The sequence below is a fragment of the Sus scrofa genome, chromosome 17 (assembly GCF_000003025.6).
Source record: "Sus scrofa isolate TJ Tabasco breed Duroc chromosome 17, Sscrofa11.1, whole genome shotgun sequence".
Taxonomy (NCBI): Eukaryota; Metazoa; Chordata; class Mammalia; order Artiodactyla; family Suidae; genus Sus; species Sus scrofa.
The window spans coordinates 14,843,482-14,869,548 of record NC_010459.5 but is presented as its reverse complement, the minus strand read 5'-3'; the positions used below and the strand labels follow the sequence as shown (position 1 = coordinate 14,869,548).

The following is a 26,067-nucleotide window of genomic DNA, read 5'->3' as shown; positions in this document are numbered from 1 at the left end:
AGCCGCATCTGCAACCTACACCACAGCTCACGGCAACACCGGATCCTTAACCCACTGAGCAAGGCCAGGGATCGAACCCGAACCTCATGGTTCCTAGTCAGATTCATTAACCACTGTGCCACGATGGGAACTCCCCCATCAAGTATTCCATTGACCTTTTTGGGGGCCACATTCACATGGCATACAGAAGTTCCCAGGCTAGGGATCAAACCCCAGCCATAGCAATAACAATGCTGGATCCTTAACCAACTGAGCCACCAGGGAACACTTCCAATGACCTAAGGGACAGGGTGTCCTGCAGGAAAATAGTTAAGGACTTGCTCTTTGCAGTAGAACGTAAGAACTGGCTCTCCCACTCACTAATTGTGGGCCTAAGCCTCAGTCTCCTCATGTGTAAAACCGAGACAATGCTACCAACCTCAAAGGGTTGGCTGTCTCAGTGCATAATGTAACTACTACTTGTTCAGCTCTCAGCACTTAGTAAATCCTCAAAACAGTTACTGGCTATTACTGCCTCATTTGAAAAGACCTATTTTCTTAGGTGTACCAGAGGTAATACTGTCTAACAGGAAGTGCCTAGAATGGGGCGTTAAGGCCTTGGAGGATCCAGGTGTCAGTTCAGCTTCTGATATCAGGGAACTCAGCCTCCCCACCACCATCACCTTCTCACCTTCTTTGTTCCTCTACCCACACTGGATTCCAAGGTAACTTTCTATTCCACTCCCCCACAACCCTGCTTAAATATAACTAACCTGTACTCTGGACCTACACCTAGGCAGGTGAACTTTGTTCAAGAAAAGCACATAAATGAACTGACTGATCTCACTTTTTCATAATCACAAATCTCCCATGGGCATTAAAGCTGGCTGGCAAACCTACACTTACTCACTGTGTTTACCTTCTCTTTTTATACTATCTGCTCTTACCTCAACCTGAATCCCTCCCTTCCAAAACCTCCCTCTAGCTCTTGACCATGTCTATATTTCCTTGAAAAATAGGAACTTTGTTAGCACTCCTTCATATTCCCACCTCCGAATCTACCACCTACCAGCAGGTATTCATATTCTCGCTGCCTTCCCTGATCCCTGATCCCAGGCCTTCTCACCTTTAGTTGCTTCCTTCTTCCCACCTCCCCTGCATCATCAATCTCTTTTCATACTCAGTCTTTTAATTAGTAATTAACAACAAAAATGTCCCCAGCATGTATCTCTTTAAAATCTACCCTTCTGGAGTTCCCGTGGTGGCACAGTAGTTAACGAATCCGACTAGGAACCATGAGGTTGCAGGTTCGATCCCTGGCCTTGCTCAGTGGGCTAAGGATCCAGCTTTGCCGTGAGCTGTGGTGTAGGTCACAGACGCGGCTTGGATCCCGTGTTGCTGTGGCTCTGGCGTAGGTCAGTGGCTCATAGCTCTGATTAGATCCCTAGCCTGGGAACCTCCACATGCCACGGGAGTGGCCCTAGAAAAGGCAAACACACACACACACACACACACACACACACACACACACGCACGCACACAAATAAATTAAAAAAAAAAAAAAATCTACCCTTCTTGGGAGTTTCCTTCCTGGCTCAGCGGTTAATGAACCTGACTAGTATCCATGAGGATGTGGGTTTGATCCCTGGCCTTGCTCAGTGAGTTAAGGACCCAGCGTTGCCATGACCTCAGTGGTGTAGGTCGCAGATGCAGTTTGGATCCTGCGTCGCTGTGACTCTGAAGCAGGCCAACAGCTGTAGCTCTGAATTGACCCCTAGCCTGGGAACTTCCATATGATGCCAGAGTGGCCCTAAAAATCAAAAAAAAAAAAAAAAAAAAAAAAAAAAATCTACCCTTCTTGATTTCTCTATTCCCTTATGAAGCAAAACTTCCTCAAAGTGACATCCATTGTTATCACCACCTTGCATAAGCTCACCAACCCGCTCTGAACGTCACACCCTCACTCATTAAGGCCACCAGTGAATTCTACATTTTTAGCTTGCCTGACCTCAGCACAATTGAAGCACTTTCTTCACTTAACTTCTGGGACACCTTATGGTCAATTTTCTTGCTTTCTCACCAGCTATTCCTTCTCAGGGTCCTTTCCCAGCTCCTTCTCCACTGCTCCATCTATTACTCTTTTCTCTGACCCTTTCTCTTCTTTTACCACAGCCTAGATGATTTCATCCAGACTTAACCTTCTATCTATATGATGATGACTCAAATCTATTTCTAACCATGACTTCCTCCAACCCCAAATTACTGTGTTCAATAGCCAGCTGTTACCTCTATGTAGACAGGCATAACAAGTCTTTTCCCACAAACCTTGTCCTATCCTGAGTATTGACAACACAGAAAATGTTAACCTCCAGGCACCTACTTGTTGAAAACAAAAAAAGAGGTAATAGCCTAGTACTCATATTTAATTTCTCCCACTTGATATATCCAATCCATTAACATATATTCCATTAGTTCAGTCATGTACCCAGTGGCCACTCTAAAGGCATCAAAACCTCCATGGAATATGGTGCCAGTTAACTCAGGTTTCCACACTTTTCCTATATATTTAGAAAAGTGTAAATGAGGCCTCTCCTATTCAGTGAATACTGCAATCTCATGTGGTAAAAAAAACAAAACCCGACAAACATAAAAAGAGCAAATCCAGTAACTGAAAAAGATATTGTCTACTACCAAAAAAAAAAAAAAAATCTATTATCAGTACAATGGCCTTTGACAGACTTGGAGACCCTCACACTTCAGAGATAAAATCAGGGACAAAAGGAAAGATTGTAAGAATGGGGAGTGGTTATGACAGGAGCTAAACTCCAGGAAAAGGGGGGGGGGTAGCCAGTTTGATAGGCTGTATTTGATGCGTATTAGGAAATGACATGTAAGAATGCAAATGCCCTCCCTCCTTTTTCATCCTGCTGAATCTTTAGCTAATTCTATATTGCTCAGCAATGCTACTGGGCAGGTGGAATTTTGTTTCTATGAACCTCAAAGAGAATAGCTGATGTTACAAACAATGATGCTATTCAGCTTATAATAGAAAGTCAGTCTCTCTTTATTCGCACTAAATATTGAATAAAGCTTTCCAAACATACATCGGTTTAATGAGGCACTAAATCATTATTGCCTGTCTGGGTCTCATTGGATCTCAGACCAGCCCTGTACAAGAATATACAATATATATACACAATATCTATCCTTATACAAGAATATGCAATATATACACACAGTTATCTATTTCTACATGCTTTCATACTTATTTAAAAATTTTCCTCTACCTTTCCCCCACTTCCTTGTGTTTTTGTAGGATATGTAGTTTTATAAGCCATTTCAAATTCTTTATGCAACAGGATGGGTGATAAATACAAATGTCATACATGATAATGACTAGCCAGTCCACAAAAGCCTATAACACACAGTGCAGCCTTCTTATAAAATTATTTTCCAAGTTCTAATTTGAGATAACCTGAATAAATCTTTCCTTCCCTCCAAAATGACAGTGGGGGCAAGATACTCTTTTCTCCTTTGTCCCTCTGCTGGAAGAGTGGAAGAAACATGCCTAATGCCCACAAGGGCCAGGTCTTCTGCAAGGTGGTCAGAGGGGTGTGGAGCAGGAATCAGGGACCAAAGCTTTTGGGTGCCGATGCTCTCCTGCCAGCATAAACCTGAGCAGGGATCTGGCCTCTACAAGCTCCCTGGTCACAGCAAGTGGCCCACTGTTCCCCTCTCCACCAGTAAAACCAACTACTGTTGCAGATCAGAGCATTTCTCTCTTAGATAAGTAGAAAAATAACCTCACAGCTTCTCTCCTTTATTACTATCCTTAAGCAAATACTGGCTCTTTGAGAATTTTTAAGGCTTTTTCTTTTATGAAGAAGTTAAAACCCACAAATTAAAAAAGCATCCTCTCCTATGTTCCCCTACAACCTCCACTTCCTTCCTTAGATCATATAAGGAATAGAGTCCCACAGAGATGCTAAAGACAAGCCCATACAAGCACTAGGTGAAATTCCTCTTAAGGATTTCCTTCAAAGAAAAAGCAGACTGAAGCTGTGTTATTTTGGTGAAGTAGCAACCTGGGATTTGCAGGGGAGTAAAAGAGGGGGAGTGCCTTTACAACTTACCAAATCAGTTAGCCCAGCTAAAGCAAAAACTCCTAGTGCAATATTAAAATCTTCTTCAATAATCAAATAGCCCAAAACTGGAGCCAAGCCAATTCTCGTCATTGACAACATATTTGGGATTGTCCATGGGTTTTCATACTGAAACATAAAGACAACAAATTGAGTTAAATACTATAAATTCATACTTTACATACACTGTTAAAACACACTCATCAACTTAAAGGTTAGAAGGTACACAGACTTTAAATTTAGTACTTTAAATTGAGTTTTAAAATCCATTCTGTTGTTTTTACAGACACTGCACTAAAATTTAAGAAAGCAGAAGATGAAGAAGTCATGTATCCAAACACAGATGTGAAGTAGGTGTTCCTCCTAAAGGGAGAAGGAATAAACATGTATTATCTACCATATAAGTCAAGCCTTTACTGTATGACTGCAGCATTAGAGTTCAAAACTAAAAAAAAATTTTGCTTTTAAACATGAAACTTGGGGAGTTCCCATTTGTGACGAAGCAGAAACGAATCTGACTAGGAACCATGAGGTTGTGGATTCGATCCCTGGCCTTGCTCAGTGGGTTAGGGATCTGGTGTTGCTGTGAGCTGTGGTGTAGGTCACAGATGCGGCTTGATCCCACGTTGCTGTGGCTGTGATGTAGGCCGGCAGCTGTAGCTCTGATTCAACCCCTAGCCTGGGAACCTCCATATGCCGAGGGTGCGGCCCTAAAAAGCAAAAAAAAAAAAAATTTCTGCTTTTAAACATGAAACTTGGGGCGTTCCCATCGTGGCACAGCGGAAACGAATCTGACTAGGAACCATGAGGTTTCAAGTTTGATCCCTGGCCTTGATCAGTGGGTTAAGGGCTGGTGTTGCTGTGAGCTGTGGTGTAAGTTGCAGATGTGGCTCGGATCTGGCATTGCTGTGGCTCTGGTGTGGGCTGGCAGCAACACCTCCAATTAGACCCCTAGCCTGGGAACCTCATATGCTGTGGGTGCAGCACAAAAAAGACAAAAGGCAAAAAAAAGGGAAAAAAAAAAGTGAAACTTCAGTTCCTGTTGTGGCACAATGGGATTACCAGTATCTCTGGAGAGATGGGAAGAGGTTCGATTGCTGGCAGGGCACAGTGGGTTAAGGTTCCAGTGCTGCTGCAGCTGAGGCATAGGTCACAACTATGGCTTGGATCTGATCCCCGCCTGGGAACTCCATATGTCACAAAAAAGGCAGCCAAAAAAGAAAACATGGTTTGTTAAAGACACTTAAAAAAAAAAGGAGATAAAAGTGAAACTTTAGTTTAAAAGTGTCAGAAAAAAGCGAAATTATCAACCATGGGCATTTTGGCTGAAAAACAGAATAAAAAAACAGAGCTCTGTCACGGCTCAGAGGTTAACGAATCTGACTAGGAACCATGAGGTCGAGGGTTTGATCCCTGGCCTTGCTCAGTGGGTTAAGGATCTGGCGTTGCCGTGAGCTGCGGTGTAGGTCAACAGACACAGCTTGGATCCCGTGCTGCTGTGGCTTTGGCGTAGGCCGGCAGCTACAGCTCCGATTAGACCCCTAGCCTGGGAATCTCCATATGCTGCAGGAGTGGCCCTAGAAAAGGCAAAAAGACCAAAAAAAAAACCCACAAAAAAAACAAATAACCTCCCCTCCCTCCTCTACACATACCCATCAAAAGAATGCTAAATGCCACACACAGCGTATGGAGACATGAATAAAGAGGAAAAAAATTTAGGGGGGGTCTGCACAGCATATGGAAGTTTCAAGACTAGGGTCTGAATCAGACCTGCAGCTGCTGGCCTAAGACACAGCCTCAGCAATGCCAGATCCTAGCCGCACCTGCAACCTACACGCAGCTCACAGCAACACCGGATCCCTGACCCACTGAGCGGAGCCAGGGATCAAATCTGTACCCTCATGGATACTAGCCAGGTTCGTTACTGCTTAGCCACAATGGAACTCCAAAAACATTTTTTTGTCTTTTTTTTGTCCGTTTAGGGCAGCATCCGCGGCATATCGAGGTTCCCAGGCTAGGGGTCTAATCAGAGCTAAAGCCTCTGGCCTATGCCACAGCCAAAGCCACACCAGATCCAAGCAGCATCTGTGATCTACACCACAACTCAGTGCAATGCCAGATCCTTAACCCATTGAGCAAGGCAGGGATTGAACCCACAACCTCATGGTTCCTAGTCGGATTCATTTCTGCTGCACCACGACGGGAACCTCCAAAAACATTTTTTTTTTGTTGTTTTTTTGTTCTTTTTGCTATTTCTTGGGCCATCCCATGGCATATGGAGGTTCCCAGGCTAGGGGTCTAATCGGAGCTATAGCCACCGGCCTACGCCAGAACCACAGCAACGCGGGATCCGAGCCGTGTCTGCAACCTACACTGCAGCTCACGGCAACGCCGGATCGTTAACCCACCAGCAAGGGCAGGGACCGAACCTGCAACCTCATGGTTCCTAGTCGGATTCGTTAACCACTGCGCCACGACAGGATCTCCCCCAAAACATTTTTAATACCATAATCTCATCACTAAATTGGAGAACTGTTGGAAGAAAATGGAACAATGAATTAGGGATTGAAGTCTTTAGGAAATAAAGAGAAACTTTGTAAATCCGTTCAAAATAGCCACAGAAATGTTAAGATCCCCAACTAGAAGCTGAGGACTTTCATGGCTTCCCTATGGGAGCTTTAAGATTCCTTGAAGCGTCATTTGGAGCCAAGGTGTTTTTGAACTTGGCACCAACCAAAGGGCTTTCTTGGCAGCTGCTCTGAAGAACATTCCTTCCTTGCCAAACAAAATCGGTTTCATGAGAGGGTGTTTCAACTTTAAAAAACCTCAGCCTCGTGGAACTAAGACATGCTGCGCAAAGCAGGTATAGAAACATTACCACGAAAATGTCGATCCCTAAACCTTGGATTCTTCTCTCCATTGAGTGAAGGCTGCCGAATCTATCGCATGGGACAAGCTCCTCACAAAATGAACCCTGCTTAACCTCTTTCTTGATCAGTAACCCAATGTGCCTGAACCTTATCTGACTTTTTAAAAAAGGGAGTTTCCACCTCAAAAGACCTCTTTTAAAAATGCCTTGACCCATTCCGTAAGAAAAAGGAGCTCTCTAAAAATATTAAGTTTGTGTTTATAACAGACCCGGGGTAGGAAACGTTCACCTTGGCTTGGAGGTATAAGGGGGTTATGCAAGTCAGGTCGAATACATCACAGAAAGCTACAGAAAAATTCATATCCTCCAGGAAACAATTACCAAACAAGCAGCACTACAAACCTCTACTCGGGACCTTTTATTGAAAGTAAACTACATCGTATTAATTAAATATTAATTAAATGGACCCATTCTTGGAACATATTCCAAATTCAAGTTCAAAGATCCAAGAGTCCAGAGAAAAAAAGATAAGTTTGTTGACCATACTGTGGTACAGAGTAAATCAAATACTTGATCCAGCATTACAGCAACTTGTGGGGGGAGGTGGGGCCCAGGAGATGCAGTTCATGACTGAGAAAAAGGAAAAATAAAGCAAAAGGTCAGAATAAAGAGGCTTAAAATTAATCTCAGAGATACCCATGGGGCAAAATTAAAGACAAAGTTGCAAAACAGCCAGATCATTTCGTTTGGTGAATAAGCCAGACTGAATGTTCCTGAATAGTGAAAGGGATTCTTTGCAGCTCCACAGAAAATATTTCAATTAAAAACAAAATACCTCATTAACTTCTAATCATTAAATCTGTAAAAAGTTTCTAAATTAAAATTTAGAGAGCTAATCTCAAATTACTCAACCAGATAACCTGTGGCATACTCGACCAACTACTGCCATTCTGGGAAGGACTTCAGCCAGGATATGGCAACCTCAAAGCAGCCGGCATTCAAACCGCAACATGCTTTAGCTATTAATGGAGCTGAGACCCCTGCCAGGATGTGGCCACCCCAACCCATGCTGTACAACTGATGAAAGCAACACAGGGGCCCACTGAAGACCTAACAATTGAAGATGTAATAATTGCATGAGTCTTGCTAACATGACATCAAAACCTCTCCCACACTCATGCACTGAGGTCTTCTGTTTGGTCAGCATATCAAAGGGTAAGCAGACAAATCTTTTCTTTCATTCCCTCAGAAAGAGAGTTTTAACTTTTCTCGATAATTAAAAGTTAAAGGCCCTTTCAATTACGATTTAAATTAGTTATTCTTCACCCCACAATATGTTGTTACCAAAGGTCAAATGATAGTTAACCAAACTTGCACAAGCAAAGAGAAAGGCCTGTATACCTTTCCGAAGATTCCCAGAGACTTGCCCTACATATTGGCGATTCGCTCCCGAAAATTCAAAATGCGCTTTTAATACGACAGGTGAAGGCTATTTTTTCACCTATGCAATATCCAAAGAGGCGTTCAGCTACCTGTTGGACAGAGGGGGAGATTTAACCTGACCACCCAGACTCAAGGAGCACCTGGTTGGTACCCCTTAAATTCATTCCAACAGAACGACCAGCTCAAAACTTCTCTTCAGGGAACGCTACAAAAGTTTTGAAACAGAAGCATTGAACGTGGCGGGTCAGAACACGTTATTAGCGTCCGGAACCCAGCTCCGACCGAGCGGACCACTCCGACGCAGAGTCGCCCCTCCGCCTCCTCCTCGGTACGTACCAGGCTGGGGGCGCTCGCCGGACCCCACCGGCCGCTCCGGGCCTCGGCGGCGACGTCCTCTCCAGCCGCAGACCCAGGGGCCGCCTTCCGCGATCCCGAGCAATGGGCCCGCGGGCCGGTCCCGGGCAAGCGTAGGCCGAGCGCGGTCGGGCGCAGCCACCAGCGCTCTGCCAGGCAGCCCAGGCAGCAGGACGCGGCAGGCAGCACTGCCCCGCGGGCGCGCCCCTTGCCTGGCCGTACTCCCGGCGCCCATGCGGCGACGCGCAGGGTCCCCCACGAGGCGCGCGCCACCCGCGAGGCTAGCATGGCTGGGCGGCCGAGCCGCGGGGAGCGGCGGGAGCTCAGCAGCCCGGGGCACCGGCGAGCGGCTTCTCCATTCGGCCCCCGCAACGTCGGAGGACCTCGCCCGCCTCCATGCTGATTATCAAACCCCAGCACGTTCGACTTACACAGGTGGCCTGCAGCCGCCAAGGACGGACGCCTTCGCGACGCTTTTGCGACACCGTTGCCTATGGGCTTCCCGGCGCCCCCGGCGGTAGCGGCAGATGTCGCGTGCCATTAAGTCCCGTGGGCATCCGGTTAGCTGCCCGGCGCGGCGCCGTCTGACGCCCACGGGTCAGTTCCGGGGTCTGTTGGTGGGAGTGGGAGTAGGGTAGGGGGTGTGGCGGCGAAGAGGGGAACAGGCAGGGAAGGACGACAGCTCGGCCGCTGTGGCCCGAAAAGACAGGAGCCCGGGTGTGCACGGCTGCGGGGGGCCTCCTGGGAGCCTAAAATGTGTTTACTAAAATGCATGGTATAGAGAAAGTATTTCATCCTAGATCTCTGTTCTTCCCTTCTTTTCGCGTCGGATGTCAAAAAAAAAGGTATTAAAAAATGTCAGTAATAGCAATTACTTTACCTGAAAGCAGTCGTCTACCTGGAAAAAAGTTGACTATATTATAGCCAGGCTATAGTGCATCATCCTGTTTAAAACTCCCCAGTTCCCGTCGTGGCGCAGTGGTTCAAGAATCCGACTAGGAACCATGAGGTTGAGGGTTCGATCCCTGCCTTGCTCAGTGGATTAAGGATCCGGCCTTGCCATGAGCTGTGGTGTAGGTTGCAGACGCAGCTTGTATACCGCGTTGCTGTGGCTCTGGCGAAGGCCGGTGGCTGCAGCTCCGATTGGACCCTTAGCCTGGGAACCTCCATGTGCGGCAGGAGTGGCCCTAGAAAAGGCAAAAAGACAAAACAAACAAAAAAACAAGTAAAATTCTTGACAACTCTAGGATGGGTTTCATTAGCAACTTTTTACAGATAAGGAAATTAAGGCTTAGGTTAAGAAACGTGCTTATTAGGGAAATAGCCAAAATAACTTAAGAATAGCTCATCTTTAATTGACTAGCTAATGTTTATACATTACTAGTTCATATAGAAATTATATCATGGATTATACTGATTATGGATATATTAATATATATTAATATTGCAATGTTACAGAACTATTTTCTTGTTGAGTTCTGTCAGGGTGAATTTGAGTGGTTCTTGCGCTCTACACCCCTCACCTCAGCCCTGTCTGTGATAACAGACCCACACTGAAGTTGATCTTAAATTTAGTTCAGGTAGTTTGGGAAACACCAATTCAACATGAACATCATATTGATCCAGTGTTTATCAAAAGAAATCTTCAATTTCTGTGGAATTCCTGTGGTGACTTAGCGGGTTAAGAACCCTACTAGTACCATGAGGATGCGGTTTGGTCCCTGGCTGCACTCAGTGGATTAAGGACACAGCATTGGCTTGAGCTGTGATGTAGGTGGAAGACACGGCTTGGATTTGGCATTGCTGTGGCTGTGGTATAGGCTGGCAGCTGCAGTTCTAATTCAACCCCTAGTCTGGGAATTTCCATATGCTGCAGGTGCAATTTAAAAAAGCAAAAACAAAAAACCAAAAAAACCCTTCAGTTTCTTATATATATATTGAAATGCTGATATTGAGAGAAAAATTAAAATGTTTGTACTAGCAACGTAAAAAGGACTAAAAAAAAAAAAAAAAAAAAAAAAAAAAAGAGTTCCCACTGTGGTGCAACAAGATCCAAGCCATCTTGGGAGCACTGGGACTGAGATTGTGTCCCCTGTTAGGTACAGTGGGTTAAGGTTGGGGCATTGGCCTAGCTGTGGTTTGGGTGGCAAATTCCTGGCCCAGGAACAAATTCCTGGCTGCCTTGGAGCAGCCAAAAACAAAACAAAAACAAAAGCAAAACCCAATGATACTGGAATCAAATACCTACAACTCCTATGTAGACTTTCTGAATAATCCTGTCAAGGGGGAGTAGGCAGTAGTTCAGTCTCCTCTCCTTTCCACTGAATTGCCTTTACTCACTCTTTACAGTTTCTCCTAATTGGACATTTTCTCATTGTCTCTTGGGATTTTTCTTCTCTCTTCTCCATAAGCGGTTCAGTCCTGCTGCAATCTGCCTCTAATAGTCCCACTGAGGACAGGATCTTGCTTTTCATGTTTTTTTTTCCATTTGTTGTTCTGATAGGTTTTATTTCTATTCCTTTTGCTATTTGTCTAATCTTGTTTTTTTTAATTCTAGTTTAATGTTAAATTATTTGTTCAACTTCTGTACTATCAATTTATGATAATCTAGTTTTATCCAGGGCCATCAAAAATGACACCATTAAGAATAGCACCTGAGCTCTTCAGTTAGTTGCCTTATTATTATTATTTTTTTAGTTGCCTTATTTTTTGCCTATTAAAAATAGAAGAGGAGTTCCCATTGTGGCTCAGCGGGTTAAAAATCCAACTAGTATCCATGAGGATGCAGATTTGAGCCGTGGCCTCAGTGGATTAAAGATAATGGTGTTGCTGCAAGCTACAGCATAGGTCAACGATGTGGCTCGAATCCAGCATTGCCATTGTCATCCATGGCTGTGGAGTAGGCGGGCAGCTGAAGCTCCAGTTCGACTCCTAGCCTGGGAACTACCACATGCCTCAGGTGCATCCCTAAAAAAAAAGAAAAAAAAAGTTAAAAAATTAAACAATGAAATATCATTAATAGTTTTCTGTTTAAGACTCAATTTTAGGATTTCCTGTCATGGTGCAGTGGAAACAAATCCAACTAGGAACCATGAAGTTGCAGGTTCAATCCCTGGCCTCACCATGAGCTGTGGTGTAGGTCGCAGACATGGCTCGGATCTGACATTGCTGTGGCTCTGGAGTAGGCCAGCGGCAGCAGGGAAGCTCCACATGACTCGGGTTCGGCCCTAAAAAGACAACAGACAAAAAAAAAGACACAAATTTAGTCATATTTAGTCATATTTGTATATTTCAGTGTATGGAATTACATTATACTAAGTTGTAAGGTTTTTTTTTTTTTTTTTTTCTTCTGTCTTTCTAGGGCTGCACCCACGGCATGTGGAGGTTCCCGTCCTGTGTCTAATCGAAGCTGTAGCCGCTGGCCTACACCACAGCCATAGCAACACCAGATCCGTAACCCACTGAGCAAGGCCAGGAATCAAACCTGCAACCTCATGGTTCCTAGTCAGGTTCGTTTCTGCTGCGCCACGATAGGAACTCCCCCTAAGTTGTAAGTTTCTAAAATATAACTTTTGTCTATGTAGCAATTTCATTATGTTTTGTTTTTCACTTCAATATCAAATTAGAGAAAAAATTAACCCAAATAAAATGAAACTCACACTTAATTTTTGTGATTTTTATTTTTTTCCATTATACAGTATTCTCTCAATTTTCTACTGTATAGCAAAGTGACCCAGTCATACATACATATATACATTCTTTTTCTCATATTATCCTCCATCATGCTCCATCATAAGTGAGTAGATATAGTTCCCAGTGCTATACAGCAGGATCTCATTGCTTATTCATTCCAAAGGCAATAGTTTGCATCCCTTAACCTCAGATCCCCAGTCCATCCCACTCCCACTTCCTCCCCCTCCGGCTTGGCAACCACAAGTCTGTTCTCCAAGTCCATGGAAACTCACACTTTACATATAGTATCTAGGAAATAGGAAAGTGTTGGTCAAAGGGTACAAACTTCCAGTTATAAGATTAGTAAGTTCTGGGGCTCTAGTGTACAGCATGTGACTACAGTTAACAATGGTGTATTATATACTTGAAAGTTGCTAAGTGAATAGACCTTAAATGGTGCACACACACACACACATACAAATAATTATGTGAGGTGATGGAGGCATTAACTCACCTTATTGTGGTAATCATTTCCTAATGTATGCACATATCAAATCATCATATTAAATTTATACATTATATCTCAATTGTATCAATAAAGCTTAAAAATTGAAAATATAGGAAACTATCATTTATGTATATGTAATATATTTAGAAGTCAGCTTTACAATGGACTACTGATGTTACTAAATCTTTGTAAAGTAGGGCAATAAAGTTTCTGACAGTTTGGTCTAAAGGTCAATGACAACTCAATACATAGGATTAAAAAGTAACAGTGCTTCCAACAAAACATTTCCTTAACATTTTAAGGCAGGAGAACATCCCACCATCAGTCTTTGATCTCATTTTCTAGAACATGACAAGTGTCAACAAATGAACAATCTCAGGTGAAGGCTGGAGATATTGCAGAAAATAGGAAGACAATCTCAGATATAAGCTCTTAAGATACACACAGTAAATAGGAGTGGAACATGTTTACTAATACATTCAGTTTGGAGGAGGGCAGGGGGCAGAGGAAACCTAAAAATTCTACAGTTAGTGTTTGGTTTAAAATAAGTTAATTCCGGGAGTTCCCGTCGTGGCGCAGTGGTTAACAATCCGACTAGGAACCATGAGGTTGCGGGTTCCGTCCCTGCCCTTGCTCAGTGGGTTAACGATCCGGCGTTGCCAGGAGCTGTGGTGTAGGTTGCAGATGCGGCTCGGATCCCGCGTTGCTGTGGCTCTGGCATAGGCTGGTGGCTACAGCTCCGATTCGACCCCTAGCCTGGGAACCTCCATATGCCGCGGGAGCGGCCCAAGAAATAGCAAAAAATAAATAAATAAATAAATAAATAAATAAAATAAAATAAGTTAATTCCCTATTTTATAAATTCTCTAATTTCTGTCCAAGAAGATTAATTAAGTAGATGCGTAACTCACATCTTTGAAGGGATCGGGAATCTCTGTCACCGGATTTTTCCCAAAATTAGGAAAATAAACTTAGAAAAGTAAGTCTGTATCAAGAATCCAAATATTGAAACTGAGAAGGGCTTTGTGGGGTTCCTGGGCACAAGCTTTTCTGTGTGCCCCATTTCTTCTTTTTAGGGAATAAGCTTCAGCCTCCATGACCTTCCCTGTTCCAAAGGGCAGGTTCAAACTGTTGTCTATCAGGGAAGGAAGAGGATGCAGAGAAAATGGATGAGCAGTTTAGAAACAATAGTGCAGGGGTTCCCCTTGGGGTGCAAAGGTAATGAACCAGACTAGTATCCATGAACATGCAGGGTTTTTTTTTTTTTTTTTTTTTTTTTTTTTTTTTTTTGCTATATCTTTGGGCTCTGCCTACGCCAGAGCCACAGCAACTCGGGATCCGAGCCGCGTCTGCAACCTACACCACAGCTCACGGCAATGCTGGATCATTAACCCACTGAGCAAGGGCAGGGACCGAACCCGCAACCTCATGGTTCCTAGTCGGATTCGTTAACCACTGCGCCACGACGGGAACTCCAACATGCAGGTTTGATCCCTGGCCTCAATCAGTGAGTTATTGGATCCAGCATTGCTATGAGATGTGGTGTAGGTCACAGATTTGGCACTGCTGTGGCTATGGCACAGGCCTGCAGCTGTGGTTCCAATTCAACCCCCAATCTGGGAACTTCCTTATGCCACGGGTGTGGCCCTAAAAAGACAAAAAGGAAAAAGAAAAAGAAATAATAGTGCAGCCTAGGGGCAGGGTCCTGGTTCCTCTTCAAGGAATATACATCACAATATCTTTGAGTTCTGCAGAACTAAAACACCCATCAAATGAAAACCAGAGAGGACCACCAGAACCAGTCCTGGCCACTAAACACCAGGTTTGAAGAAGAAGAAAAGCTTGCTGCTAGCTACCCTGATCCTTATCTGTGACCCTACTGTCTACTCCCAGACTGTAAAACCACCTCCTAATCTCTCCCCAGGGAGGACACAGTCGAGGGCATTAGCCTGTGTGGCCACCTTTCTGGCAAAGCAATAAAGATATTTTTTCTCCTTCACCCAAAACTCTGACTCCACATTTCTATTTGGCATCAGTGGGCGGAGGCCAAGTTTTGGCAACAATATCCATATATAGACTCTAAGTCTCTTGCAGAAATTAATTTAAAATTTTTATCTCTTCCTGCTTTTTATCTCTTCACCCTTTTTATCGGAATTATTTTCTTAAAAAATACACTGGTCAGGTGTTCTATCCCAGCTTCTTTAGTCAATCATGTAAGTTCTAACAATAAGAGAACAAAAGAAAAGGGACAGAGGAGATCCCATTGGGGCACAGGAGAAACGAATCTGACTAATATCCACTAGGATGTGGGTTCAATCCCTGGCCCCTACCTCAGTGGGTAGGGGATCCGATGTTGCTATGAGCTGTAGCATAGGTCCCAGACAAGGCTCAGATACCACACTGCTGTGGCCGTGGAGTAGGCTGGCAGCTGTAGTTCCAATTCAACCACTAGCCTGGGAACTTCCATATGACACAGACAGACGTAGCCCTAAAAAAATTTTTTTAATTAGAAAAATTAAAGAACGGGAAAAGAGAAAATGTTGTAAATAATTAACCTTGAATAATTAGCCAATTGACAGTGTGCTTAAGTTAGTTCCTTGAGGCAGTAAATGCTAACAATAGCTTCTTCTTAGTATCTATTGTGCAGTCACAGTGGAGCTATACCATGTATGGCTCCCTCCTTTGATCCTTTGCTGAGGAAGTTGTGAAAATAAAACCCCTGCCCCTAAAGGATAGTATTGTCTTGCACTCTTGCTTTCCTTGGTAAGCTGTAAAGTGCTACAGGTCAGGCTGTGCTGAATATAGGTACTGCTTAGCTCTGTTAAACGTTCCTGGATCATGGTTCTGGGCTTTTGAAAATTCTGCAACCCACTCACTCTTTCCCACCTGTCACTTCTCTTCGAAGCATAAGATTTTTTTGTTTGTTTTTTGTCTTAGGGCCACACCTGCGGCATATGGAGGTTCCCAGGCTAGGGGTCTAATCAGAGCTGTAGCTGCCGGCCTACACCAGGGCCATAGCAATGCCAGATCCAAGCCGCATCTGCGATCTACACCACAGCTCACAGCAATGCTGTATCTGTAACCCACTGATCGAGGCCAAGGATGGAACCCACAACCTCATGGTTTCTAGTCGGATTCGTTTCCACTGCGCCACGACGGGAACTTCCCGAAGCATAAGATTTTTAAAAAGTAAACTACCCAAAAACTATTCATTTATATTTTCTGTTGATAAATTGCCTGTTGATAAACATAGAGATATGTTTACTTTCCCTTATATCAGACATATCATTAGTTATATGTTTGTTACTTATTTTAAGTTGTTCTGAGACACAATAAACTCTGTTTCCTGGGACCAGAAGTAAATAATTATAATTTGCACATGAATGGGTCTTATATAAATAATAATTGGAAGTTAAAAGCAAACCAGGAAAATGAAATTATTTCTTGAGGAATCAAGGAGACTTCAGTTTTGTAGGAGTGAACTGTAATACCCCAGAGGTATTTTGAATAACTAGTAACCCAAATAGGGTACAGGTTTAAACCATTGTAACGAATACATGAACCAACAGTCTAAATAGGAAGGAATAAAATTGTTAGGAGACCATTGACCAAAACTGCCCACTTTGAAGGAGTTCCCTTCATGGCTCGTGGTTAACATATCTGACTAGTATCAATGAGGACGGAGGTTCAATCCCTGGCCTTGCTCAGTGGGTTAAGGACCTGATGTTGCTGCAAGCTGTGGTATAGGTCGCAGATGTAGCTTGGATCCTGTGTTGCTGTGGCTATGGCATAGGCAGACGGCTACCTAGCTTGGGAAACTCCATGTGCTGTGAGTGAGGCCCTAAAAAAAAAAAAAGCAAAAAAAAAAAAAACCCAACTGCCCACTTTGGCCAAGCACGTCAATAGCCACTTGCACGAATTGTCTCACAGCAGGAGGCCCTGATAAAGAACAAGGTGCTGCCCTGAAGACTGAGAGGACTTGGGAGGGGCCAGTAGGAAGGAGAAGATGACCAACCTCCCAGGATCCTTGGCGCTGGAATCCATCTTGGCTGAGAGTTGTGCACACCCCCAAGAAGGACCTTGGGCCAGACCAAATATGGCCGAGCAAGATGATTGGCCAGAGACAACCCAGAAATTAACCCCATTCTCATAAAACCTGAGGCTGCAAGGCATGTGGCAAAGCAGGTCTCCTGGGCTTCCTTGCCCTGCTGCTTTCTGCCTGGGCACCCCTACCCAATAAAGTCTCCTGCTTTAACAGCACATGTGTCTCCGAGTGTTAGACAAGAGCCCATTTTCAGGCCCTGGAAGGGGCTTCCCTCCCTGCAACAACGTGATTGGATTCAGAATTGAAGCACATGTACACAAGAGAAGACATTAGTGGTAGGGTCAACCTCCTCAGGACTTACAGAGATGAACGCTGCCAAAACTCTCTAATTTAGAGTCCTCTTTCAACTACCCAGAGGTCTAAACTAATTCCTTTTTTGTCAGCTACTAGTGCCAACCTTTTATTATTTTTTGCTAGAATTATGTGAACAAGTAAGTTGTTAGAATTCCCATTGTGGCTCAGCGGAAACAAAATCTGACTAGTATCCATGAGGATTCAGGTTCAATCCCTGGCCTTGTTCAGTGAGTTAAGGATTGCTGTGAGCTGCAGTGTAGGTCACAGACAAGGCTGGGAGCTGGCATTGCTATGGCTGTGGCATAGGCAAACAGCTACAGCTCCAATCTAACCCCTAGCCTGGGAACCTCCAAATACTGTGGTGTGGTCCTAAAAAGACAAAAAAAAAAAAAAAAAAAAAAAAATAAGCCTTTGTCTAAGAGTTTATAAAAATTCATAGAAATGGTTCATTTCTTACAGGAACCTTTAAGGAAGTAAAAACACTCACATAGGCAGGCAATATCTACAAACAAGCAAGTGAAGAGTTGGTTTTAATGTTTTTGTCCCCTGTTCCCTCAGTAGTAACTTTTTTTTTTTTTTTTTTTTTTTTTGCTTTCTAGGTCTGCACCTGCAGCATATGGAAATTCCCAGTCTAGAGTTGAATCAGAGCTATAGCTGCCACCACAGCCACAGCAAAGCTGAATCTGAGCCACATCTGTGACCTACACCACAGCTCAGACGTATGCCACAGGTAACGCCAGATCCTTAACCCACTGAGTGGGTCCAGGGATCAAACCCACATCCTCATGGATACTAGTTGGGTTCATAACTGGCTGAACCTCACAGGAACTCCTTAGCACCTTCTTTTAGAATACTATTTGTATGATGCTATATTAGGGCTTTATTGCTGTTATAACACATTACCACAAACTTAGTGCCTTACCACAAATTTATACCTTACAGGTCTGAAGGTCAGATCTCCTGCACTAAAATCAAGCTATTGGTAGGTCTGTGGTCCTTCCTAGAGGTTCTGGGTAGCACCTGTTTCTTTGCCTTTCCCAGATTCTAAAGGCCACTCATATTCCTTGTCTGAGGCCCCTCTTCCTCCATCTAACAAGCCAACAGGGTTGCATTTTTTCGGGCTTTTTTTGCATAGTCACATTTTCCTCTGACTGACTCCATCTGCCTCCTCCTTCCACTTTTTGTGTTCCTTCCAATTATAAGTCTACCTAAATAATTCAGGATAATCTCCCAATTTTAAGGCCAACTGATTAACAATCTTTAATTTCCTTTGCCATATAACCTAACATATTCACAGATTCTGGGGACTACAATGTAGATGTGGTGGTGTGGGGATGACATTATTCTGCCTGTTGGAACATGTGACTACAGTGTTCTAAGGTGTGACGACAGTGTTCTTTCAGGACTGAAAAGGAGATCGGTTTTGTTAGTTTGTTTGTTTGTGGTTGCACCTGCGGCATGTGCAAGTTCCCAGAACAGGAATTGAACCTGCACCACAGCAGCAACCCAAGCTACTGCAGTAAAAACGCTGCATCCTTAACCCACTGTGCCACAGGAAAACTCTAAGGAGAGTAATTTTTAATACTCTAGATAACAGACCATCTCTGAGAAATAGAGGTTTTCAGGCTATCCAGTGTTTTCAATATATCCAGATGAGGCCTGCTGAGATTATCATTCATTTATGGAAGCAAGACTAAGGTTCTGGGAGTTCCCGTCATGGCTCAGCGGTAATGAACCCGACTAGCATGCTTGAGGACATGGGTTTATCCCTAGCCTTGCTCAGTGAGTTAAGGATCCAGCGTTGCTATAAGCTGCAGTGTGGGTTGCAGACTTGCTTGGATCTGGTGTTGCTGTGGCTGTGGTGTAGGCTGGCAGCTGTTGTTCCAATTCAACCCCTAGCCTGGGAACTTCCAGGTGCCATGACTGTGTCCCTGAAAAGTGGGGGGGGAGGAGGTGAGGGGAATAAGATTCTGGAGTCTCAATGAATTATTCAGTGACTTTGCAAGTCTGTGTACTAAGAGTAGTTCTAGTTTATTTTATTGTATTTTTTTGGGGGGGGGGTCTTTTTGTCTTTTGAGGGCAGCATATGGAAGTTCCCAGGCTAGGGGTCTATTTGGAGCTGTAGCCGCCAGCCTACGCCACAGCCACGGCAACGCCAGTTCTAAGCTGCATCTGCAACCTACATCACAGCTCACAGCAACACCGGATCCATAACTCACTGATCGAGGTCAGGGATCAAACCCGCAACCTCATAGTTCCTAGTCAGATTCGTTTCCACTGAGCCACAACAGGAACTCCAAGAGTTGCTCTAGTTTAAATGTCAAAATCTTAGAGTTCCCTGTCATGGCTCAGTGGTTAACAAATCTGACTAGCAACCATGAGGAAGCAGGTTCAATCCCTGGCCTTGCTCAGTGGGTTAAGGATCCAGCATTGCTCTGAGCTGTGGTGTAGGTCATAGACATAGCTTGGATCCTGCATTGCTGTGGTTGTGGCGTAGGCAGACAGCTACAGCTCTGATTCGATCCCTAGCCTAGGAACCTCCATATGCCACAAGTGTAGCCCCCCCACCCAAAAAAAAGCAAATGTCAAAATCTTACTCAAGGAGTTCCCACTGTGGTGCAGTGGGTTAAAAATCCAACTGCAGTGGCTTGGGTTGCTGCGGAGGGGCGGGTTCGATCTCAGGCAAGCACAGTGAGGTTAAAGGATCCAGCACTGCTACAGCTTTGGCACAGGTCACAGGCATGGCTTGGATTCAATCCCTGGCCTGGGAACTTCCCTATGTTGTGGGTGCGGCCATAAAATTAAAAAAAAAAAAAAACTTAAGCAATTTTTAAAATCTTTTCATTTATTTTTATGTTGATTTTAGCAAGTTATATATACACATTGTAACTAATTCCATTATATAGAAAGCTGATGATGAAAATAGATACACGCTACCTTTCTACACCTAGGCCCACTCTCCAGAGCAAACCTTTAGCTTCCTTAGCTCTGATGGTGACCTTCATGACTCTAAATAAAACTAGTATGTAAGTTTGTGAATTAATATTGCCTCATAACTTTTTAGGTACATAGTACATGAGCTGGGTGGAGGGCTTTGGTTAAAGGTATATCAGTGAGGGTTTAGTTCTGGAAAACATAAACCATTCTTGGCACACTAACAAGACTGCAAAATGGATTTTTTTTTTCTTTTTAGGACTGAATTTGCAGCATAGGGAAGTTCCTGGGCTAGGGGTTGAATCAGAGCTGCAACTGCCAGTCTCTACCACAGCCAGACCAAGGACAGATGTCGCAATGCTGGATTCTTAACCCACTGAGTGAGGCCAGGAATCTAACCGGCATTCTCTGGATACTTGTTGGGTTCTTAACCCACTGAGCCACAAAGGAACTCGTAAAATGGATTCTTGTAATATCGTCATAAGGGCTGGAGGAATGGCTCCATGCTGGGTCTCCAGGATTGACTCCCAGGAAAACACAGAAGGTCTTGCTTGCCAGGGGAGCTGCTACCCCCACAACATGAAACGGGGAGAATCAGGACCTTACAACGTCACTCAACTGCCTCCTAAACAACTGCTAGAATTCTGCTGCAGAGAAATTAAATGTCTCCTCAACGACACATGCCAGCAGTAAACAATAAGCAAGTGGAAGATGGCTCTTCAATTCTACCTTTCGAATGTCACACAAGGACATCTAATCAGTAGAACCCAATTCAGGCTCAGAACTCTAGCTCAAAAGGACTTTGGGAAATGTAGGGGTTTTTTGCTTTCCAGCCTCTGCATCGTAGGAAGGCACACTAGGAGGATGGAATGGATGTTGGGTATCAAATCACTTTATTATTATTAATATTATTATTATTATTGTTGGTCTTTTTGTCCTTTTTAAGGCTACACCTGCAGCAACACCAAATCCAAGCCACGTCTTCGACCTACACCACAGCTTATGGCAACGCCAGATCCTTAACCTACTGAGCGAGGCCAGGGATTGAACCCGCAACCTCATGGCTCCTTGTCGGATTCATTTCCACTGCGCCACAATGGGAACTCCATCAAATCACTTTATTTACTACCACCCATCTATCTCTTTGGCTTGTCAACATGCATACATGTTAATTCTACCCATTCTTTTTTTTTTTTTTTTTTTTTTGTCTTTTTTGGTCTTTTTGGTCTTTGTTGTTGTTGTTGTTGTTGTTGTTGCTATTTCTTGGGCCGCTCCCGAGGCATATGGAGGTTCCCAGGCTAGGGGTTGAATCGGAGCTGTAGCCACCGGCCTATGCCAGAGCCACAGCAACGCAGGATCCGAGCCGCGTCTGCAACCTACACCACAGCTCACGGCAACGCCGGATCGTTAACCCACTGAGCAAGGGCAGGGATCGAACCCGCAACCTCATGGTTCCTAGTCGGATTCGTTAACCACTGCGCCACGACGGGAACTCCAATTCTACCCATTCTTAAACATCTATATAACAATGACAACGATTAACATAATGCAAAGACCATATTTCTCTTTTTTATAAAAGGGGAGCTATAAGGATCAGTCAACTCTCCGTGTGGTGTTTATTCCTATACATTCAGCTTGATAACCTCTATCCTAAGGACTAAATTATCAAGTTGACTGCTACCAATATATTTTATTTCAAATAATAGGGGAAAGAAAGAGGGGAGGCAAATTAGTTACTGTATGAATACAGATCTTCTTTCTGAAACTGGTCATGAGGTTCTAGTTCATATTTACAACTATCTTCCTCCATTCCCTTTCTTCAAGGTAGGATGACAAACCTTGGTTCCCAGAGTTCCCTCATGGCTCAGTGAGTCAAGGCTCTGAAGTTGTCACTGCTGTGGCTCTGCACTGCAGTGACATTGTCACTGTTATAGCTGTGGCTTGGGTCTGATCTCTAGCCTGGGAACTTCTGCATGCCGTGGGTGCAACCAAAAAAAAAAAAAAAAAGTTCATTCTTGAGGAGTCTGAACCTGAGCCCTTACTGATCCTTCCTGTAGTCTCTCATCACCTCCTTTTTTTTTGGCTGTGCCTCGAGCATATAAAAATTCCCAGGCCAGGAGTTCCTGTCGTGGCGCAGTGGTTAACGAATCCGACTAGGAACCATGAGGTTGCGGGTTCGGTCCCCGCCCTCCTTCAGTGGCTTAATGATCCAGCGTTGCCGTGAGCTGTGGTGTAGGTTGCAGACGCGGCTCGGATCCTGCGTTGCTGTGGCTCTGGCGTAGGCCGGTGGCTACAGCTCCGATTCAACCCCTAGCCTGGGAACCTCCATATGCTGTGGGAGCGGCCCAAGAAATGGCAAAAAGACCAAAAAAAAAAAAAAAAAAAAATCCCAGGCCAAGGATGGAACCTATACCACAGCAGTGACGACAATGCCAGATCCTTAACCGTTAGGTCACCAGGGAACTCCTCCCTTCTATTAGTGGATGTAAACATATTAGGAGCTGCCCTAGAAGACCCTCCAAGTTCTGGAAATGTCTTCCGTGTCCCTATTTATATTAGTGACCTAATTTTCTCCTAGTTACCAAGGGCAAACCCGTGAATCCTCTTTTTGTTTTCTAGATCATGGTCACAAAAGCCCAGAATATTTAGGTGGTAATTTTAACTTCGAGTTCAGTGGAATAATTGCCCTGTTCTCTGGTAGAGGTATTTTTTCCTAGTAAAGCCCAGTTTTATGGGCATGCAAAGCAAAATCTTTATGTTTTTTGTTTGTTTGTCTTTTAGGGCAGCACCTGCGGCATATGGAGGTTCCCAGGCTAGGGGTCAAATCAGAGCTACAGCTGCCAGCCTACACGGCAGCCACAGCAACGCTGGATCTGAGCCATGTCTGCGACCTACACCATAGCTCATGACAATGCTGGATCCTTAACCTACTGAGTGAGGCCAGGGTTCGAACCTAATTCCTTATGGTTACTAGTTGGGTTCATTACTGCTGAGCCACAAGGGGAATTCTGCAAAACCTTTTTGAATTAGTCATCAGAAGTAACAGTGATACAACATTGTAAATCAACTATTCTTCAATACATTTTTTTTTCCTTTTTAAGCTGCACCTGCAGTATATGAGAATTCCCAGTCCAGGGATCGAATCCAAGCCAGAGCTAGAGTTATGACCTATGCCACAGCTGCAGCAATGCCCAGATCCTTAACCCACTGTGCCAGGCCAGGGATGGAACCAGCAATGCCACAGAGACAAGTCAGATCATTAACCCACTGCACCACAGAAGGAATTCCCTTCAATAAAACTTTAAAAAATGAAAGAAAAAAAAAAGTAACAGTGAGTTGTGGCTTATCAGGTTAAGAATCCAAATAGTGGGAATTCCTGTCGTGGCGCAACGGAAACGAATCTGACTAGGAACCAAGAGGCTGTGGGTTCGATCCCTGGCCTCACTCAGTGGGTTAAGTATCCAGCGTTGCCACAAGCTGCAGCGTAGTTCTCAGATGTGGCTCAGATCTGGCGTTTCTGTGTCCGTGGTGTAGGCCAGGAGCTGTTGCTCTGATTAGACCCTTAGCCTGGGCACTTCCATATGCAGGTGTGGCCCTAAAAAGAAAACAAAGTAACAGTGACAATGTGTTACTCATGTTCTAGACCCATGTATTTTGGCTGTGGGAGAAACAGCACCATAAAGTGGTCACTGGTTCAGTGACAATTCATCCTGTAAGACAGTACCCCAGTCTGCTAGATATTTTCCCCTAGCTGGCTCCGTAACTGATTTTTCACTGTCCATTCCAGCGTTCACTAAGGCCAAATTGCTCTTAGGTGATGGGGTACATGGTAAAGACAGTACTCATGAACTTCAACCCATTGCTTTATTTCTTCAGTTGTAAAAGGACTTCCTGGAGTTCCCGTCGTGGTGCAGCAGAAAAATCTGACTTGGAACCATGAGGTTAGGTTGCGGGTTCGATCCCTGGCCTCGCTTAGTGGGTTAAGGATCTGGCGTTGCCATGAGCTATAGTGTAGGTTGCAGACGTGACTGGGATCTGGCATTGCTGTGGCTGTGGTGTACGCCGGTGGCTGTAGCTCTGATTAGACCCCTAGCCTGGGAACCTCCATATGCCGCAAGTATGGCCCTGAAAAAGAGGGAAAAAAAATGACTTCCTTAGTGATATGTCGGAATATATGTGGGATATATGATGGTGAATAAGTTCAATAAATTCACATATGGCACTGCTGAAAGAAGTAAGGCAGCAAGAGCAGCTTATTCAAAAGAAACCCGGAGTTCCCGTCGTGGCACAGTGATTAACGAATCTGACTAGGAACCATGAGGTTGTGGGTTCGATCCCTGCCCTTGCTCAGTGGGTTAATGATCCGGCGTTGCCGTGAGCTGTGGTGTAGGTCGCAGATGCGGCTCGGATCCCACGTTGCTGTGGCTCTGGTGTAGGCCAGTGGCTACAGCTCCGATTTGACCCCTGGCCTGGGAACCTCTATATGCCTTAGGAAGTGGCCCTAGAAAAGGCAAAAAGGCAAAAAAAAGAAAAAAAGAAAAAAAAAGAAAAAAGAAACCCACTTCTGGAGTTCCCATCGTGGCGCAGCAGAAACGAATCCCACTAGCATCCATGAAGATGTGGGTTCGATCCCTGGCCCCGCTTAGTGGGTTAAGGATCTGACGTTGCTGTGTAGGTCGCAGATGAGGCTTGGATCCCACGTTGCTGTGGCTGTGATGTAGGCCGGCAGCTGTAGCTCTGATTTGACCCCTAGCCTGGGAACTTTCATATGCCACAGGTGCTGCCTTGACAATCAAAAGAAAAAAGAAGAAGAAACATAAACCCCCTCTTACTTCCAGAGAGAACAAATTGCTGCCCCCTCTGGACCCAATGGAGTTGATCTGCCACCAAGTGGCAAGCTGGTCCCCCTGAGGTATGGTGCTGTGTTGTCTCAGGTGAGCTTGCTCTGCTGTCAAGTTAGACACTCAGCAATGGTGACAGTCTAGGTCAATCTCGGTGAAGGGAAGTTCCTGTTGAGCACATGCCTAACTGCAACCCATAGCCCCATGGTCATTTGTTCACGAACTCGTTGGGCAAGGACTGGAGTGGGTGGAGGAAGAGACTAGCTGATAGCCATGGAATAGGTGACATCTGTTTAGTTTCGAAGCTCCTGTGTTAAGCATTCACATGGACACAGATATTCTCATGGACACAGTACATTCTGAGAACTCATTCACAAGCGTCTTCACCAGACTGACTTTTGTTCATTCAGCAAACATCTTAGGGAATGCCTGTTGGTGCAGATACTAATTACAGGAACAGGGGACTTAACAGTGAAGATAATAATTACAAATTCCTATTCCCATGGAACTTACATTCTAGTAGGATGAGAGAACAGAATAAACAAGATGAATAAACTATATATGTAATAGATTGTGTTGACTGCTACAGGGAAAGCAGGAAAGGAAGATGAGAGGAAGAAGAAAGGAAGATGAGAGTTGAGAGGAGTGCAATTTTTTTCCTCACTCCCACAGCATGTGGAAGTTCCAGGCCAGGGATCAAACCCAAGCCACAGCAGTGACAACAATGACAAATCCTTAACCACTAGGCCAACAGGGAACTACGGAGTGCAATTTACAAAAGAATGTTCAGGGAAGATGTCATTAAAAAGGTGATGAGGAGTTCCCATCATGGCTCAGCGGAAATGAATCAGACTAGCATCCATGCAGGTTCGATCCCTGGTCTTGCTCAGTGGGTTAAGGATTGCTGTGAGCTGTGGTGTAGGTTG

At 44.4% G+C, this 26,067-nt stretch overlaps 1 protein-coding gene across 1 annotated transcript in view; it reads right to left on the bottom strand.

The window, feature by feature from the left end:
- Positions 1 to 9,230, bottom strand: part of CRLS1 (cardiolipin synthase 1) — a 32,118-nt gene extending 22,888 nt beyond the window's left edge. Inside the window, 2 exon segments of the mRNA XM_003134243.6 lie at positions 4,113 to 4,250; positions 8,770 to 9,230. Coding sequence (XP_003134291.4) covers positions 4,113 to 4,250; positions 8,770 to 9,075 — 444 coding nt within the window. The 5' untranslated portion in view covers positions 9,076 to 9,230.